The sequence below is a fragment of the Aedes aegypti genome, chromosome 1 (genome assembly GCF_002204515.2).
Source record: "Aedes aegypti strain LVP_AGWG chromosome 1, AaegL5.0 Primary Assembly, whole genome shotgun sequence".
NCBI lineage: Eukaryota > Metazoa > Arthropoda > Insecta > Diptera > Culicidae > Aedes > Aedes aegypti.
Window position 1 is genome coordinate 55,149,902 of NC_035107.1, and position 16,696 is coordinate 55,166,597.

Genomic DNA, 16,696 nt, shown 5'->3' on the forward strand with positions numbered 1-16,696 from the left:
AGTTATGCGTCATATAATACAGGAGTTCTTCTACAAAGGTTTATTCCATAGTTATAGAGAAAAAAAAATCATTTCGACATTTTTCCCAGAAACCCTGCAATAATTCCTATGCCCTTTTATTATTTATTCCCGACATTTCCATAGGGATTATTTTGAAAATTCTAGTATGATTACTCTTAGCAATTGCTACAAAAAACTCCTTCAAGCATTATTCGATGAAATCTATTATAAACTTTTCCAAGAAATTCCTCTAAAATTCAACCTATTATTTCTCATTAAGTTTCTCCAGAAATTTCTCTCGGCATTTCTTCATCTAAATAATATTGCATTTTAAATAAAATTTCCAAATCTCCATGGATTCTTTACAACTTTATTCAAGTTTCCACACCAGTTAATAATAGAACAGCTCCGACCCTTAATAAATAAATTTAAGCAGCGATTGTTCCGATTTTTTTTTAGAAATTCAAATGTTTTTTTCGGTCAATTTATCAATTTATTAATAACATCCTAGAAAGAATTTCATGATGCATCCAGAAGTTCTTTGAAAGATCATCGTAGGAATTTATCAAGGCATACTTAGAATCCACACAAGTTTCATAAAAGATTACTGTTTAATTTTCTCTAGAAATTCTTCCTTGGACTTCCTAGAGACTTCCTTGGGAATTTAAAAAAATCAGAAATGAATTTTGAATTTCAAAAAATGCTCTAAACGGAAATGTTGGAAAAACTCCGAGGGAAATGATTGATAAAAAATCCAGATTTAATTGATGAAGGGGTCCAAATCGAAATTCTTGGAAGAATTGCTTAGAAAGTTCGTGAAAAATTACAAATTAAACTCCTGAAAAGATCATCGGAGTAATATGCGAAAGAAATCCACAGCCAAAAAAAGCAGTGTACACGTCGTCTTATCACTTGGAACTTCAAAAACAATTTTTAGAAATATTCTTAAAAAAAAAACGTTTTTTATCAGGAGAAAGGTCTTTAAAGTTGTCACTATCAGCCCTGATTTCCTCAAGACATCATCTATGAAAAAATACAAAACTCCCTCTAGAGAAATTGTTTATGTACGTCCATAAATCTTTATCCCATTTTAAGAGAAAGGTTATTTCTTCTTTAGTTTGATTATACTATTTGATTTGACTTTGGTGATAAAAGGCACTTTTAGATCATTTTTTCTTAAGTTGTTTACACATTTAGAACAAACTGATATTTGTTTTTTCATTGAAGTGAAAAATACTTTGATGGTTGGTTGGTTTGACTTTATTAACGAGATTTTTAGCCCTGGGCTAGTTCATCTCGGGACCAACGGCTTTACTTCCCATCCGAAGGAAGTCGTCACTATAACTTTCTACGTCATAAGTGACTATGTCGGGGATGGGATTCGATCCCAGGTCCTCGGCGTGAGAGGCGAGTGTTCTAACCACTATACCAGGTCCGTCCCCGAAAAAATACTTTGAAATTATCATTTGATTTTTTTTGTTCAAATGTTTCGAAGCCAAACTCCTATCATTGAAACCCAATTTTTAGTCACCTAAAATGAAAAATTCGTCTATCATTTATGCATTTTAGAGAATTTCTTGAACCTGGAATTGTTTTCTCAAAAACTGGAATAACCTGGAAATATCAGGGAAATTCATTTCTGTAAATCAAGCGTGTGCTAGAATAAGGGCGTAAGTCGCATGATCGATTTCTCTTCATCGATCTTCTCTTCTGTTCATAAAGGTGACAAGATGCGGGTTTGTTAGCATTTTTTCACTTCAGGACGCTAGGCAGCGATGTAATCTTGCGTCCTGAGGTGAAAAAATGCTGACAAACTTGCGCCTTGTCACCTTTATTAACAGAAGAGAGGATCGGTGAAGAGAAATCGATCATGCGACTTACGCCCTTATTCTAGCACACGCTTGAAATGAGTAGACACTCTGTCGATGTCTTCACTAGTAGATGCCACGTGGGAGGAAAATTTCCCTCCATAACTCGATATCCATCTAAAAACCCATCTTTGTACAGGGAGACATGGACCATTTCTGGTTTGGCAGTGAATAAAGGACTTGCATGTTGTAATAAAAGTTTAAAAACATAAAAAAAATAATTTTTAGCAAATATAAGGAATTTTTCGAATATTTTTAAAAAAGTGTCCAAAGATATTTTTTTTTTCAAAATGCTACCAACATAATGATATTGTCTGCTTGCAGACGTGATCATAAAAGTATAAAAATTATAAAAATTTGAGCCTTTGATTTTGAAATTTTTGCTATCGGTATATTCTATAACTCGATAATTCTATAAGTCGACGGTCCCTTGAATATCGAGTTGTGGAGAGTTGACTGTACTGCATCATACGATCATCATTTATACTCCAGGTGGGTTAAGAGCACAATTAGACCCTTGGATGTGCAATGTGGATTAGTATATGGGAAATGCCATTGACGATTTGCAATCTTCTACGAGGTTTTTCGGGACCCGTGCACCGGGTTGCGGATAGGAGTAAAGGGAGATCAATAGCATCTAATTACGGTTTATTTGGAATTTTAGTAAGTCAAATAAAACTTCAAAACTCAAATTATATTGCTATCAGCACATTTACATTTTGCAGCAAGCCAAGTCTTCTCCAATACCCTACCCCAGCCCTTCATATCCTTTCCGATGGTGTTCAAGCGGTCCGCGAAGACTATTACGGCCATGCCTATCCCTGCCCCCGGCTTTGGACTGACTTGCGCTTTTATTGCCGCACCAAACGCTGCAAAATGAAAAAAAGAGTGATGTTTTCATTAGGAATACCACATTTGTTTGTAAATGAACTGCTGGGAGAATTCAAGGAAAAATTCCTTAAGCATTTCATGAAGGGAGCGCTAGACAAAAAATCTGAAGTAATCATAGGAAAAGTTCCTAGTTGAATCCTTCCAAAATCCTGAAGAAATTTATAGATGAAGTTCCTGATGGAAAGCCCAAAGGTATACTCTTAGATACATCTGGGAAACAGTTCATAAAGAAATCACTGGAAGAATCTCTAAAAGAATCCTAAAAAAATCATTAAAAAAATAAAGTTGATGAAATACAAGCAGGAATTGATAATGAACCCTCAAACCTTAAAAAAATTCTAGATGAAATTTTTCGAAAAATTCGAATCTGTCGAGGAATTTCCTTACCGGAAGAATCTCTAAAGAAGTTTTCTGAAATCATTTCTGAAGGAATTCTTTAAACTATAAATTGATTTGTACCCGGAGAAATCCTCATTTAAATTTCTGGAAAAATACCTGACTGAATTACTCAAAGAATCAATGCAATTCTGGAGAATTTCATGAAGGATTTTTTTTTGTATGAGAATGAATATCTGGAGAAATTATTGCATGAATCCTTGGTGAATCTATTAGCTAAGGCATCTTCGGAAGAATCTCTGAAAGGAATCTCAAATTAATGCGTCGTTTAAATTTTGAAGAAATTCTCTTGTCAAATTTATGTAGAATTTATTTAGGAATTGAAGTAAGCTCAATCAAAGAACTTTGTTGACTGTGTCAATGTTATTCCTTACGTCGATTTGGACGCCTTTCACAATTTCTTCAAACCCAAAATTAAAATTCTAATTCTAATCTTTTTTACCCTCTGATAAAATTCATTTCCCGTAGGTAACGCTACACGCTGTTCGCGTCAACAGATTTCCCCCACAGCCCGTACGGAGCAGGTAACCGGCTAGGCGGCGGAACAACAGCAATGGACTCGGAACACGGGAGCGATCCGATGGGGATGCCCGGTGCGGTTCTGGTCGTCGAGGAGGAAGGCGAGGAAGCGGTCGAGTTGCCACTGGAAGACGATGGTACCCTGTCGCTGTCGACGCTGCAGGCCCAGTTCTACGGTGCCTGTGGGCTCAAGTATCGCAATCCGGAAAACAAGGCGATCCGTGGCGTGCGGCTAAACGACAACAAGCTGCACCCGTTCTCGCCCGACCAGGGCTGGGGTAATCACATCTACATCTGTGTGTTCCCCAAGGAGAACAAACGCAAGAGCGACGACAAGCTGGAGAACTCCACGCCCAAAACGAAGCGCATCGAGAATCGCAACCGCACGACTACGGATTTGATCGTGCTGGGGTTGCCCTGGAAGACTACGGAGGAAGGATTGCGTGAGTACTTTGATGCATTTGGGGATTTGTTGGTGGTTCAAATAAAGAAGGATGCCAAAACTGGGCAATCCAAGGGCTACGGATTCATCCGGTTTGCCAAGTTTGAATCGCAGATGAAAGCACTGTCCAAACGCCACCTGATCGATGGCCGTTGGTGCGATGTTAAAGTTCCGAGCAGCAAAGATCAGATGCAGCACCAGATGCCGAGCAAGATCTTCCTGGGTCGTGTGACGGAAGAAATGACAGCGGATGACATCCGGGAGTACTTCAGCAAGTACGGAGAAGTTACGGATGTGTTCATCCCGAAACCGTTCCGAGCGTTTGCTTTTGTAACGTTCATAGATCCCCACGTGGCCCAGAGTCTCTGCGGTGAAGATCATTTGATTAAGGGTGCCTCGGTTTACGTATCGACGGCTTCACCCCGCCCGGAACATAACCGTAACCAGCAAAAGAACCAGATGGGAGGTAACTTTTCCAATTATGACGAACGTGGACCACCGCCGCGTTCTTCAGGATCCGATTATGGGGGCCAACAGTCTCATTCGAACATGAATTCGAACTATCATCATGGAGGAGGAGGTGGAGGTGGATACAACAATCTGCCGCAGAATCAGCCAATCTGGAACTATAACGAGTACTCGCAACAGAACCGTCAGAACAACAGCAACATTGACAGCATGCCCAACCTTCAGGCCTTGGGTTTAAACTCGACAGGCCCTGGCCCGAACGGCGGAGGCCAGGGAAACACAGCGGGTCTTCATGGGGGCCACCACGGTTCGGCGGGGATGGGTGGGAATCATCTGAGTGGGGGTGGAGCGACGAGTGGGGCAACGGGGGCTGGTGGTAACAGCGGAGCTCCAGGTGTCATCGGAAACCATGGAGGTCCTGCTGGGGGTAACATGAACCTCAACCAGATGCCGATCAATCCGGCCATCATTGCCGCTGCCCTGAGCCAGTGGAGCCTCATCGGTAATCAGATGCATAACAATCCGCAAGGATCGGGTGGCCCTGGAGGACCAGGAGCACCGGGACAAAGTGGCAGTGCCGCCGGACCGGGTAACCCGGCTGGACCGGGCTCGGGCGGTCCCGGTGCCGGACAGGAGTATCTACCGTGGAACGGAACAGGTAATGGGAACTCCGCCGCCGGTGGCCCCGCCGGAAGAGGAGAACAGAATCGACAATAGACACCGACCGGTTTTCCTCTTCGGCTTTGTAGTAGTTGAAATGATGAAACGCTTACACATTTCTTATCCCCCCTCTCCTAAACAAAAGCGAGAACTCACAGTCCCTTAACAACACATTTACACGCACTTTTACCCCGTTGTTTGGAAACCCATTCAGTCACTCACTCACGTAATAGACAGGCACTTATCACTCACACACACCCCCACACGCACACATTTGATGAGAGACGCGAGAACGAGAGAAAGTTGAGAATGAGGGGACTTTCTTGCTATCCTTACGACGGGATGAGACGTTTTAACCTTATCCTTAATACGCCTCAATGGAAGAAGAGACTCGAAAAGAAAACTATTAAGCTATAAAATTTAGGTCGCCGGAATGTTGCGTTCGTAATTGTTTATTTTCCCGATCATATGGAAACTAGGTGTAGAAGTGCAGTGTAGCTATTAAGTGTATGAAAGTTTAGTCACCGAACGATAAAATGACGACATTGCAAAACTACTCTCCAGAATGGTCCCGCTTTTTCTTTTTTAACCTGATTTTGGTTGTATAAGTTTTAACTGACACACTAGAGAGAGAGAGAAAGAGAAAGTTTGTTCATATTTTCCTGAGATAAATTATTGAGATTGAGAGTAATATATTCACACAACTGAGCTGGAGGAAGAGAGCCCGCGAACAGAAGACGCAATAGAGTTTTGTTGTCTAAAGAAAAAAAAAAACTGTGTGTATTGTGAGTTCGAGTCCGAGTTGAGGCCGTTCCATTAGCACCCATTTTAACGGTGTGTGCGTGTGGAATGGCAGTTCGACCCGGTTTCGCCTTAAACCGTATGCTTTTCGTTTAGATTATCATCCTATTTGTAGGTTTAAAAAGTCGTCCGGAACGGCGGCAGAAGAGAGAACGTGCGCAAGGGAAGTATCCAAGTACAACAAAGTCGGTAAAGAAGTATCCGCAGAATTGGTGGTGGTAGTTGTGTTGTAGTTCATAGACGCGAACACGTCGGTGCCGTTGGTGGTTGGTAAGCGGACGAGGAGGCGATTCGTCATCGACGCGTTTCGGTGGCCAATGGCAGAATCGGAACGGACGAAGTCAAACCAACAGCGGCCCTGCGATCGATAATACTTGGACAGTGTGAGTGAACGAACGGCTGAGCCGGGCGCTAAAATAAAAGTCGATAAAATAGATTCTCTACTGCTGCCAAAAGAAGACCGTCGTCATTTTTAGTCACTAATGTATAAATAAACAAAGTTTTGATTTTTATTGGTGTGAGCGTTTTTGGTTTTGATTTCTGTTTGATGAATCATTTACAAAGAATTTCGAGTAGAGAGGAAAACCATGCGGGAGGAGGAATTTGACATAGAGGAGCTAGAAAATCACTACACGCATACTACTTTTCGCAGTAGGACTTAAGCAAGGAAATCGAATTAAATTCACGATGAACACTACTATATGCTATTGATTAAAACGAGAAAAAATGAGAGAAAAACTACAAACTATAATTTAAACGTGTATTTGAAATGAAAGCTATAAATGCACAAAGAGTGCATTCGTTTGAAATGATTACAATGATGATGATGATGATGATGATAATGAAAAAAAACATGTTGGTATGATGGTGAATGATTAAAATATTATTATTATTACGACTATAAAAATATATATTATATTGAGCTAGAGTTACGCAAAAGACGGCAACAACAGAGAGGAAAAACGAAGTACGCGAGTAGATTTGCAGCAAAGGCGCGCAAGCAAGCCCGATTTTTATGAATGAGTTTCGCTAACAAACCACGATGAAAAATAGCAATTTGTAATAGGATTGTGAGTGTGTGTTTTTGACTTTTTCCCCTTGCCAACCCCTGATCCGCCTTTTGACGCGTTGTAGAAGTGAGCGCGCGCGCTCGTGCACGAAAGAACTCGCGGTGTTGTCGTCGTACCCAGTAATTTGGAACGAGAGAGTAAGAGAGAGAGCGAAGTGAGCTAGAGAAAAGTGAATATTATATACGTGAATTAATCTATGATAAAAAAAATGAATGGAAGCAAATATGACGAAAATTAGTTGGAGATAAAAAAAAAAAAAGTTATAAAATGCATTGATCTGTACTCATTGGTGTGTGATGTGTTTGATTATTGTTTTAGTAAATATGGGGTAGTGACAGAACAAAAGAAATGCCAGATTTTGAATAGAGGTGGTTGAGAGTTAAGAGTTGGATAGAAGAATGAGAATTTTGTGGGATTGGAAAAGTGTTCAACTTAAATACATGAGTGATAGACGTTGTCCGACCAGATCAAAGATTCATCAGTTGTTATCCTTAGTTCTAGAAAAAAGGCTAGCTGATAGCTCTTTGGAATCTTTCAAAAGGTTTTTCGGGCCATGTTGAAGATTTCTTCTATAAGCAACAGTTTACAAAAAGCTGTCGAGAATTCCGTTGCTTGAAATTGCAAGCATGTTTGATATGTCACATCTCCAAAACTTGTGAAAATAAATATCTTGGCAGAGAGAAAAAAGTGGCTTAGAAAAAGAATACTTAAGACCGATGATTTTTGTATGCAGTAGAGCTTCTGGGAAGCTAACGGAATTATTCTCAGATGTTTGCCAGTAGCACATCTAATGGTTGCAGATAGTGTCTTACAAGTGGTTCACAGAAATCGCAATTTCACAATAAAAAGTCATCAAATTAATTTGCAATCATTTTTTAACACAAAAGAACTGCTTAAAAGCATTTAAGAAACATGCAGAAAAAGCCTTCTCTGATAAACCAGATAACTGCTAAGTAGGTTCCTTTAGATACCCTTGAAGGTATGGAGAAATGTTCGCAAAAGCCTCTCCAAAACGTTTGAAAAGTTTTTGTAAAGTTGACAAAACCATCTTCAGAAACGTGTGATGTAACGTTTGGAGAGAGCTCTTAAAAAAACGCAAAAAGTTGAAGTGGAATCAATTGGATCGGAGCATTTAGATGATAGTAAAGGAAAAATTGGAATTGTATCAGAATACTTCTAAGCATAAGCTTGCACAGGGCTGGTAGCAAGTCACTTTTTAGTGACTTGGTCACTTTTTTCGACCTGGTCACTTAAAAGTCACTATTTCCAACAAAAAGTCACTAAAGTCACTTTTTTCAGAAAAATGGTCACTAAAGTCACTATTTTCGTGATCTGCTGAAAATTAAATTCAAGGCTGGTGGAACTTTTCAAACTTCATCAAAAAGAAATTGATATTTGTAATATATAAAGACAAATATAGTGTGATTGGGAAACGAAAGTGTCAAGAAAATAGGGAATCCTGGCTAGCTTTATGGAAGAATTCAGGTGAATATTTCGTAAACATTTCCCATAAAAAAGGGCAATTTTTTTTCTGAGCAAGGATATTCTGGCAAAACTTAGGGCAACTTCACCGGTGGACCAAATCACAGGTTTGGTTCAAATTTTTGGACCTTAGTAAAGAATTGAGCTTGAACCGATGTTGCAAATGAAGTTCCAATTTTATTTTATACCAGTTTTAAGTTCTATTTTTTGGAACAGGCTAGCAGCCTGGTATATTTTATGTCGGATTTGAACCAAGATTTGAGCTGTTTGATTTAAAAAGGAAAGCAAACATCAAGCTATTTTTCCGGGGAATCAAATAATTTCTACGAGAATACTTCTAAAGATTCCTCAACGAAGTTCTCCAACAGAGCACTCCAGGAGCTCTTCCAGAAATTCTACCGAAGTTGTTCCGATGTGTCTAACACAACTTCCACTAGGAACTAATCCATGGATTCCCACCAGTAGTTTCTTCTTGGATTTATTAAGGGGACCTCTTTCAAGAATTCATCCGCGGATTCGCTACAGCAAAACCTCCGGGGGTTTCCTCCAGGAATTTCTTCGGGTATTTCCATCAAAAATTTCTTCGTAGATTTCGTCCAGAAATTCTTCCAGGAATTTCCATCAGAAAATCTCTTAAGGATTTCCGCCAGGAATTCTAAGAATTTGTTTCTAAGAAATCCTTCGGGAATTTTCTCCAGAAGTTTCTCAGAGGCATTCCAATAGCAAATTAACCGGAGATTTTGTCCAGAAATTCTTCTACAAATTGCTTCGGTAAATCCCCGGTAAATCCAGATAATTTATCCGAGGATTTTCCCAGGAGGAGGATTTTATCCAGAAATTCCTCTGGAGATTTCCTCCAGAAGAAAGCAAATTTAAACCGTTTATAGTGATATCAGTGGCGATTTCAAAGCGTCAAATATACTGTTAATACATTTTAGCAACACATATGCGGTTTCAATCGTTTACTGTTTGTTTACAATGTAAGTACTAGATACCCCCATTGATTTGACCGCTTTTATTCTAAATTAATGATTAATCAGTCATTTAGCTCATGGAATGCAATGAAGTCAAATGGAACGTTGTGAAACGAAACGCTGAATCAAAACAAAACAGCCAGAAGACTAAACAGAAACACGGTTTTAAGTATTCAATTTCAAATGGTTTGCATGAGGTACCGTCCAAATTAGCGGGGGTGCACGGTATGCAAAATTAGTCATTTTCAGGGTCGTAGAACATATAAATCCTGTAACCTCAAAAGTTTTACGATATGATTGTTTTCAGAAGTTCATTTATTGGAACGTTCAGTTTAATTGTAGATATTAGTGTTATAAGTGTTTACTCAGAAGAAAGGGTTTTCATTTTACAGAAATTCTGCCACAAATTTTACCATTGTTTCAGTTTTTCTGCTTGTTTTTAATATTTGATAGGCAAGGATTTTTTTTCAGAATGTTCTGAAATTCATCCACTTTTTATGAATAAGTTAAATCTTAAATGTACCATCTTTCTGAGCAATCAAGGCTTATCTTGGACAGACAAATGTTAAGAAACATTTCCAGCCATTACTGCTATTCTTTACATTCTAAAATTACACAATATGTGCATTCGTAAATATCAATATAGAACGTATTTTCCTTTCTGGTTTATTTTATGACTAATGCTTCTGGTTTTGAAGTCACTTTAAGGTCACTTTTTGGTCACTATTTGGTCACTATTTTGATCATTTTGGTCACTAAAGTCACTATTATTTTGGTCTTTGATTGCTACCAGCCCTGGCTTGCAGGAGAAATTTTATCGGAAGCTTAGAAAGAGCTCCTTAAAGGCTGACTGACTTATTACGTGAGTTGGATGAGTCGAAGGAAATCAACTTTGCTTATTCTAAATTTCTAAGAAGCACATAGAGAACTCTTCAAAAATATATTTGGAAGCTTACAACAGAAAGCTTCTCACAAACATATGGATGGCATGAATAGCTTCTCTTATGGGACATTTTAGAAGCTTTTGTGAAGCTTCCCAGATACGTGTATAATACTTGTCAAATGCGGAGAACTTCTCAGAAGTTTGCGACATACAACTCGGCCTCAACAGGCTTGAAACGGTTAAAAATAACTTAAAATGGTTTAAAACGACGTAAAATGGCTTAAACGGCTTCAAAAGGCTTAGCATGACGACTTGAAATGGCTTTAAACGGATTGAAATAGCTTAAAACGTCTTGAAACAGTTCAAAATGGTTTAAAACGGCTTAAAACGGATTGAAAAGGCTTTAAACGCCTTTTGAGCCATTTTTTAATAACCTAAAACAGCTTAAAACGGCCCAAAATGGCTTAAAACTTTAAAACGGATTGAAAGTGGTTTAAACGGCATAAAATGGCTTGAAACGGCTTCAAAAGGCTTAAAACGACGGCTTGAAATGACTTAAAACGGATTGAAATTGCTCTAAACGGCATAAAACGAATCAAATGCAGAGAACTTCCCAGAAGTTTGCAACATAGAGCTCGGCTTAAAAAGGCTTAAAATGGCTTAAAACGACGTAAAATGGCTTGAAACGGCTTCATAGGCTTAAAATGACTTAAAATGGCCTAAAACGACGTGAAATGGCCTGAAACGGCTTCAAAGGCTTAAAACGACGGCTTGAAATGGATTTAAACGGATTGAAATAGCTTAAAACGTCTTGAAACGGTTTAAAACGGCTTAAAACTTATTGAAATGGCTCTAAATGCCTTTTAAGGCGAAACAGTTTGTAATCAACTTCTCAGATTGCGCTAAAACTTCACAGGCATAAATCTCCCGAAGAAAGCATTCCACAACACTGCACTTTTTATTTCGGCTTTGTGCACTAGCAGAAAGCTTAAAATAAGAAGATCAGAAACGTTTGCCAACTATTTCTCCAGTTTTGTGCCTTTGAAAACGTGAGTAGGGGGACAAGTCGGCCATTGTGCTGGACATCTTTGGATTCCGAGATGTTTCACCTTAAGCCATTTTTAAACGGCTTAAAACTTTAAAACGGATTGATAGTGGGTTAAACGGCATAAAATGGCTTGAAACGGCTTGAAATGGATTTAAACGACTTAAAATGTACTACCGAAAAGCTAAACATTACATATAATTTGCAATTGGATTAGATGGACAAATTGATGTGAAGATTTGCGAAAAAGTTACACGTCTTCTCAGTGAGAATCGAACTCACGACTCCCCGATCTCTAGTTGGGGCGCGTTAACCACTACGCCATGAGAGGACTCATGAACGCAGAAGTTAACCTGAATTCGATTTCAGCTCAATAATCACGTGGTCCTCTTTCGCAAAGTGCACCTCTTTCGGAAGAATTAGATGCCCATCCAAACACAACGCTTTCTATATATATCCAATGCCTAGCCCGAGAGCGCATTGTTTTTTAGATATAGGAATAGCACACTACACTAGCCAGCAACTGCGCTGGCTGAGGTTTCTATTGTGTGGGCTTCCAATGGGTCGCGACGTTCTCAAACGACCGGTTACGGAACATGAGTCCGTTGCTCGATAAATACTTGTTTTAATTATGAATCGTGGTTTACGGCCAACCAGCCGAGTGGAAGTTTAACAACTACCGAAAAGCTAAACATTACATATAATTTGCAATTGGATTAGATGGACAAATTGATGTGAAGATTTGCGAAAAAGTTACACGTCTTCTCAGTGAGAATCGAACTCACGACTCCCCGATCTCTAGTTGGGGCGCGTTAACCACTACGCCATGAGAGGACTCATGAACGCAGAAGTTAACCTGAATTCGATTTCAGCTCAATAATCACGTGGTCCTCTTTCGCAAAGTGCACCTCTTTCGGAAGAATTAGATGCCCATCCAAACACAACGCTTTCTATATATATCCAATGCCTAGCCCGAGAGCGCATTGTTTTTTAGATATAGGAATAGCACACTACACTAGCCAGCAACTGCGCTGGCTGAGGTTTCTATTGTGTGGGCTTCCAATGGGTCGCGACGTTCTCAAACGACCGGTTACGGAACATGAGTCCGTTGCTCGATAAATACTTGTTTTAATTATGAATCGTGGTTTACGGCCAACCAGCCGAGTGGAAGTTTAACAACTACCGAAAAGCTAAACATTACATATAATTTGCAATTGGATTAGATGGACAAATTGATGTGAAGATTTGCGAAAAAGTTACACGTCTTCTCAGTGAGAATCGAACTCACGACTCCCCGATCTCTAGTTGGGGCGCGTTAACCACTACGCCATGAGAGGACTCATGAACGCAGAAGTTAACCTGAATTCGATTTCAGCTCAATAATCACGTGGTCCTCTTTCGCAAAGTGCACCTCTTTCGGAAGAATTAGATGCCCATCCAAACACAACGCTTTCTATATATATCCAATGCCTAGCCCGAGAGCGCATTGTTTTTTAGATATAGGAATAGCACACTACACTAGCCAGCAACTGCGCTGGCTGAGGTTTCTATTGTGTGGGCTTCCAATGGGTCGCGACGTTCTCAAACGACCGGTTACGGAACATGAGTCCGTTGCTCGATAAATACTTGTTTTAATTATGAATCGTGGTTTACGGCCAACCAGCCGAGTGGAAGTTTAACAACTACCGAAAAGCTAAACATTACATATAATTTGCAATTGGATTAGATGGACAAATTGATGTGAAGATTGTCCATCTAATCCAATTGCAAATTATATGTAATGTTTAGCTTTTCGGTAGTTGTTAAACTTCCACTCGGCTGGTTGGCCGTAAACCACGATTCATAATTAAAACAAGTATTTATCGAGCAACGGACTCATGTTCCGTAACCGGTCGTTTGAGAACGTCGCGACCCATTGGAAGCCCACACAATAGAAACCTCAGCCAGCGCAGTTGCTGGCTAGTGTAGTGTGCTATTCCTATATCTAAAAAACAATGCGCTCTCGGGCTAGGCATTGGATATATATAGAAAGCGTTGTGTTTGGATGGGCATCTAATTCTTCCGAAAGAGGTGCACTTTGCGAAAGAGGACCACGTGATTATTGAGCTGAAATCGAATTCAGGTTAACTTCTGCGTTCATGAGTCCTCTCATGGCGTAGTGGTTAACGCGCCCCAACTAGAGATCGGGGAGTCGTGAGTTCGATTCTCACTGAGAAGACGTGTAACTTTTTCGCAAATCTTCACATCAATTTGTCCATCTAATCCAATTGCAAATTATATGTAATGTTTAGCTTTTCGGTAGTTGTTAAACTTCCACTCGGCTGGTTGGCCGTAAACCACGATTCATAATTAAAACAAGTATTTATCGAGCAACGGACTCATGTTCCGTAACCGGTCGTTTGAGAACGTCGCGACCCATTGGAAGCCCACACAATAGAAACCTCAGCCAGCGCAGTTGCTGGCTAGTGTAGTGTGCTATTCCTATATCTAAAAAACAATGCGCTCTCGGGCTAGGCATTGGATATATATAGAAAGCGTTGTGTTTGGATGGGCATCTAATTCTTCCGAAAGAGGTGCACTTTGCGAAAGAGGACCACGTGATTATTGAGCTGAAATCGAATTCAGGTTAACTTCTGCGTTCATGAGTCCTCTCATGGCGTAGTGGTTAACGCGCCCCAACTAGAGATCGGGGAGTCGTGAGTTCGATTCTCACTGAGAAGACGTGTAACTTTTTCGCAAATCTTCACATCAATTTGTCCATCTAATCCAATTGCAAATTATATGTAATGTTTAGCTTTTCGGTAGTTGTTAAACTTCCACTCGGCTGGTTGGCCGTAAACCACGATTCATAATTAAAACAAGGACTTAAAATGGTTTAAAACGGCTCAAAATGACTTGAAACGGATTGAAATTGCTCTAAACGGCTTAAAACGGATTAAATGCAGAGAACTTCCCAGAAGTTTGCGACATAGAGCTCGGCTTAAAAAGGCTTAAAATGACTTGAAATGGCTTAAAACGACGCAAAATGGTTAAAACGGCTTAAAATTGCTTAAATAGCTTAAAACGGCTCAAAATGGCTTAAAACCTTAAAACGGATTAAAATTGCTTTAAACGGCGTAAAATGGCTTGAATGAAAATGAAAAATAAATTGTATGGCAAGTAAGAAATCTCAGAAACCCCCTCCCCCCATAAACCCTTACGTAATTAATGGATCGCCCCTTAAGTAGCTTAAAATTGTATAAAACGGCTTAAAATGTTTTAAAAAGGCTTAGTATGGCTTAATCCGGCCTAAAACTACTACATTTTCCTCAAAACTTTTTTATTGTTGAACGAAAGGACTACTTTTAAAAAATTTCAAAAGGCCCTGATAGCCTAAAATGGCTTAAAACGACTTAACTATTATCGTTCTACAAATTTTCAAAACCAGTTTTTTGCTCAAACTCGAAGCAACGTTCAAGAAAATCTATCATTGCACTACATGTGCCATCTGTAATACGATGATAGATTTTCATGAGGAAAGCCATTTTGTAGCTTTTAGAAAGCATTCAAGAAACTGATAGAAACATTCTCAGTCGTTTCACTTTCTTGCAATAACGAGCATCTTTGAAGCTTATCGAAGAAAGCTTTCAAAATGCTTGAAACAAAAGACTTTTCGGAAGCCTGTAAGAAAAAAAAAACTTTTAAAGCAAAGCCATGTTCGATTCATGGATCTATTCGTAATGAAAAGGGCTTTTTGGGCATAAAGTATCGTCGTGAATGCGGTATGATATATAAGTGCAAAATTAGCAGGTACGACAGACAGACACTAAGCTGAAAATCACACTCTATCCCAGTGGAGACATTACAAGATGAAGGGAAGCTGCTCAGAAGCTTACGGAGTGTTTTTCAATTTTACAGAGAGCCTTCCAGAAGCTTTTAGCAAACTTCTTGGAAAGGAATAGTTCTAAGTAACCTCTTAAAGCTCGCAACAAAGAGCTACCAGGAAGCTTCTTATAAACTTGCGAAATGCTTTTCAAGAGCTCGCAAAGAGTTTCTAATATCAGCGAGTATCTCAAAAATTGCAACTCAGGTAGCTTCTCACAAGCTTACAAAAAACGCTAGCTTGCAGAAAGTTTCTTGGAAGTTTGTAGGTAGGGAGCTTCACGCAGATGTTCAACGACTTTAAAATTGTACCTCGGAAGCTCAAAAATCTCCTCAGAGGCCTCTGAAGCTTATATAAAAACTAAAATAGCCGGATCCTATTCTTGGCACTTTTGATTCACTTAGGCAGTGGGGGTTTTTGAAAGCTACAGAGCTCCAATTTGGGCACATTGTGTCGTACTGAAACGCTTCTTATTGCAAAGTTTCAGACAATTCGGTCGAGAAAAACCTCCCATGCCAAAGTGAATCATGGAAGTGCCCAAGTGGTTCTGCACCCTATTTCTTCAAAATCGGATCTGCATGCTCATTGAACACACCACCCCAAAGCAGACTTCGTCTCCGTTACTCTAATGTTCAATTATTGGCACATTTCCGTCTATCACGTTCTTCGTTCCTCTGATCCAACCGTAACTCATCCACTATCAGGTCCTTCTCTCTCCGATTTGAAACGATTTTTCGTTGTCCAATTGGTCTATTTGTCGTTCCTTGGTCTGACTGCTGTGTTCTGAACTGTGTGACCCCCCTTCGAGCCTGTCTCCCTATTCACCCTGTTCAGCGATGACTGTCGCGGGCACTCACTCTTCCTTCCTTCGTCATGAGTGCTTTGTTCTCTCATCAACAAGAGTCAGTCGCTAGCGATTATAGAGTGCTGTGAGAACCCTCAGCAAAACCCCCACCCTACGAAAGTGAACATGATTATGATGATGCGCGCTAGCGATGATGACTGCCTACCTGCGATGCGATGAGCGAATCTTTTTGCGCGCGTGATGATGATGGTGATGAGATACTGCGAGGGATGAACGAACGATATTTATGCGCGCGCTTTAAAATTGGATCGAATGTGATGAATTGGATGATTTTTTGGACGAGAGCGCGAGATGATGTAAGTAAATGCTAGCGTAAAACCATTAATCAAATCGTTCCTAATTTTATAACACTTTTTTTTTCTAGTTTTAAGAACTTTTTTACGATTTTATCACCTATTCCCACCCCCTTTCTACCGGTTTGCAAAATTGTTTCGATTTCCAATATTTTGAGTTTTTTTTTCCACCTCTCC

The 16,696-nt window shown here is 39.7% G+C and overlaps 2 protein-coding genes across 3 annotated transcripts in view; both read left to right on the forward strand.

Moving 5' to 3' along the window:
* LOC110679098 (TAR DNA-binding protein 43-like) overlaps window positions 1-7,374 on the forward strand; it is a 28,888-nt gene extending 21,514 nt beyond the window's left edge. Inside the window, exon 2 of the mRNA XM_021853080.1 lies at window positions 3,624-7,374. Coding sequence (XP_021708772.1) covers window positions 3,709-5,301 — 1,593 coding nt within the window. The 5' untranslated portion in view covers window positions 3,624-3,708 and the 3' untranslated portion in view covers window positions 5,302-7,374. The remainder of the gene's footprint in view (window positions 1-3,623) is intronic.
* The window catches only part of LOC5571804 (3-hydroxyacyl-CoA dehydrogenase type-2), a 39,627-nt gene that overhangs the window by 21,534 nt on the left and 1,397 nt on the right, over window positions 1-16,696 (forward strand). Inside the window, exon 1 of one of the 2 annotated variants that reach the window (XM_001659888.2) lies at window positions 15,856-16,522. The exons of the other annotated variant lie outside the window; for it this stretch is intronic. Coding sequence (XP_001659938.2) covers window positions 16,382-16,522 — 141 coding nt within the window. The 5' untranslated portion in view covers window positions 15,856-16,381. Of the gene's footprint in view, window positions 1-15,855; window positions 16,523-16,696 lie in introns of those variants that run through there. 2 annotated transcript variants of the gene reach the window in all.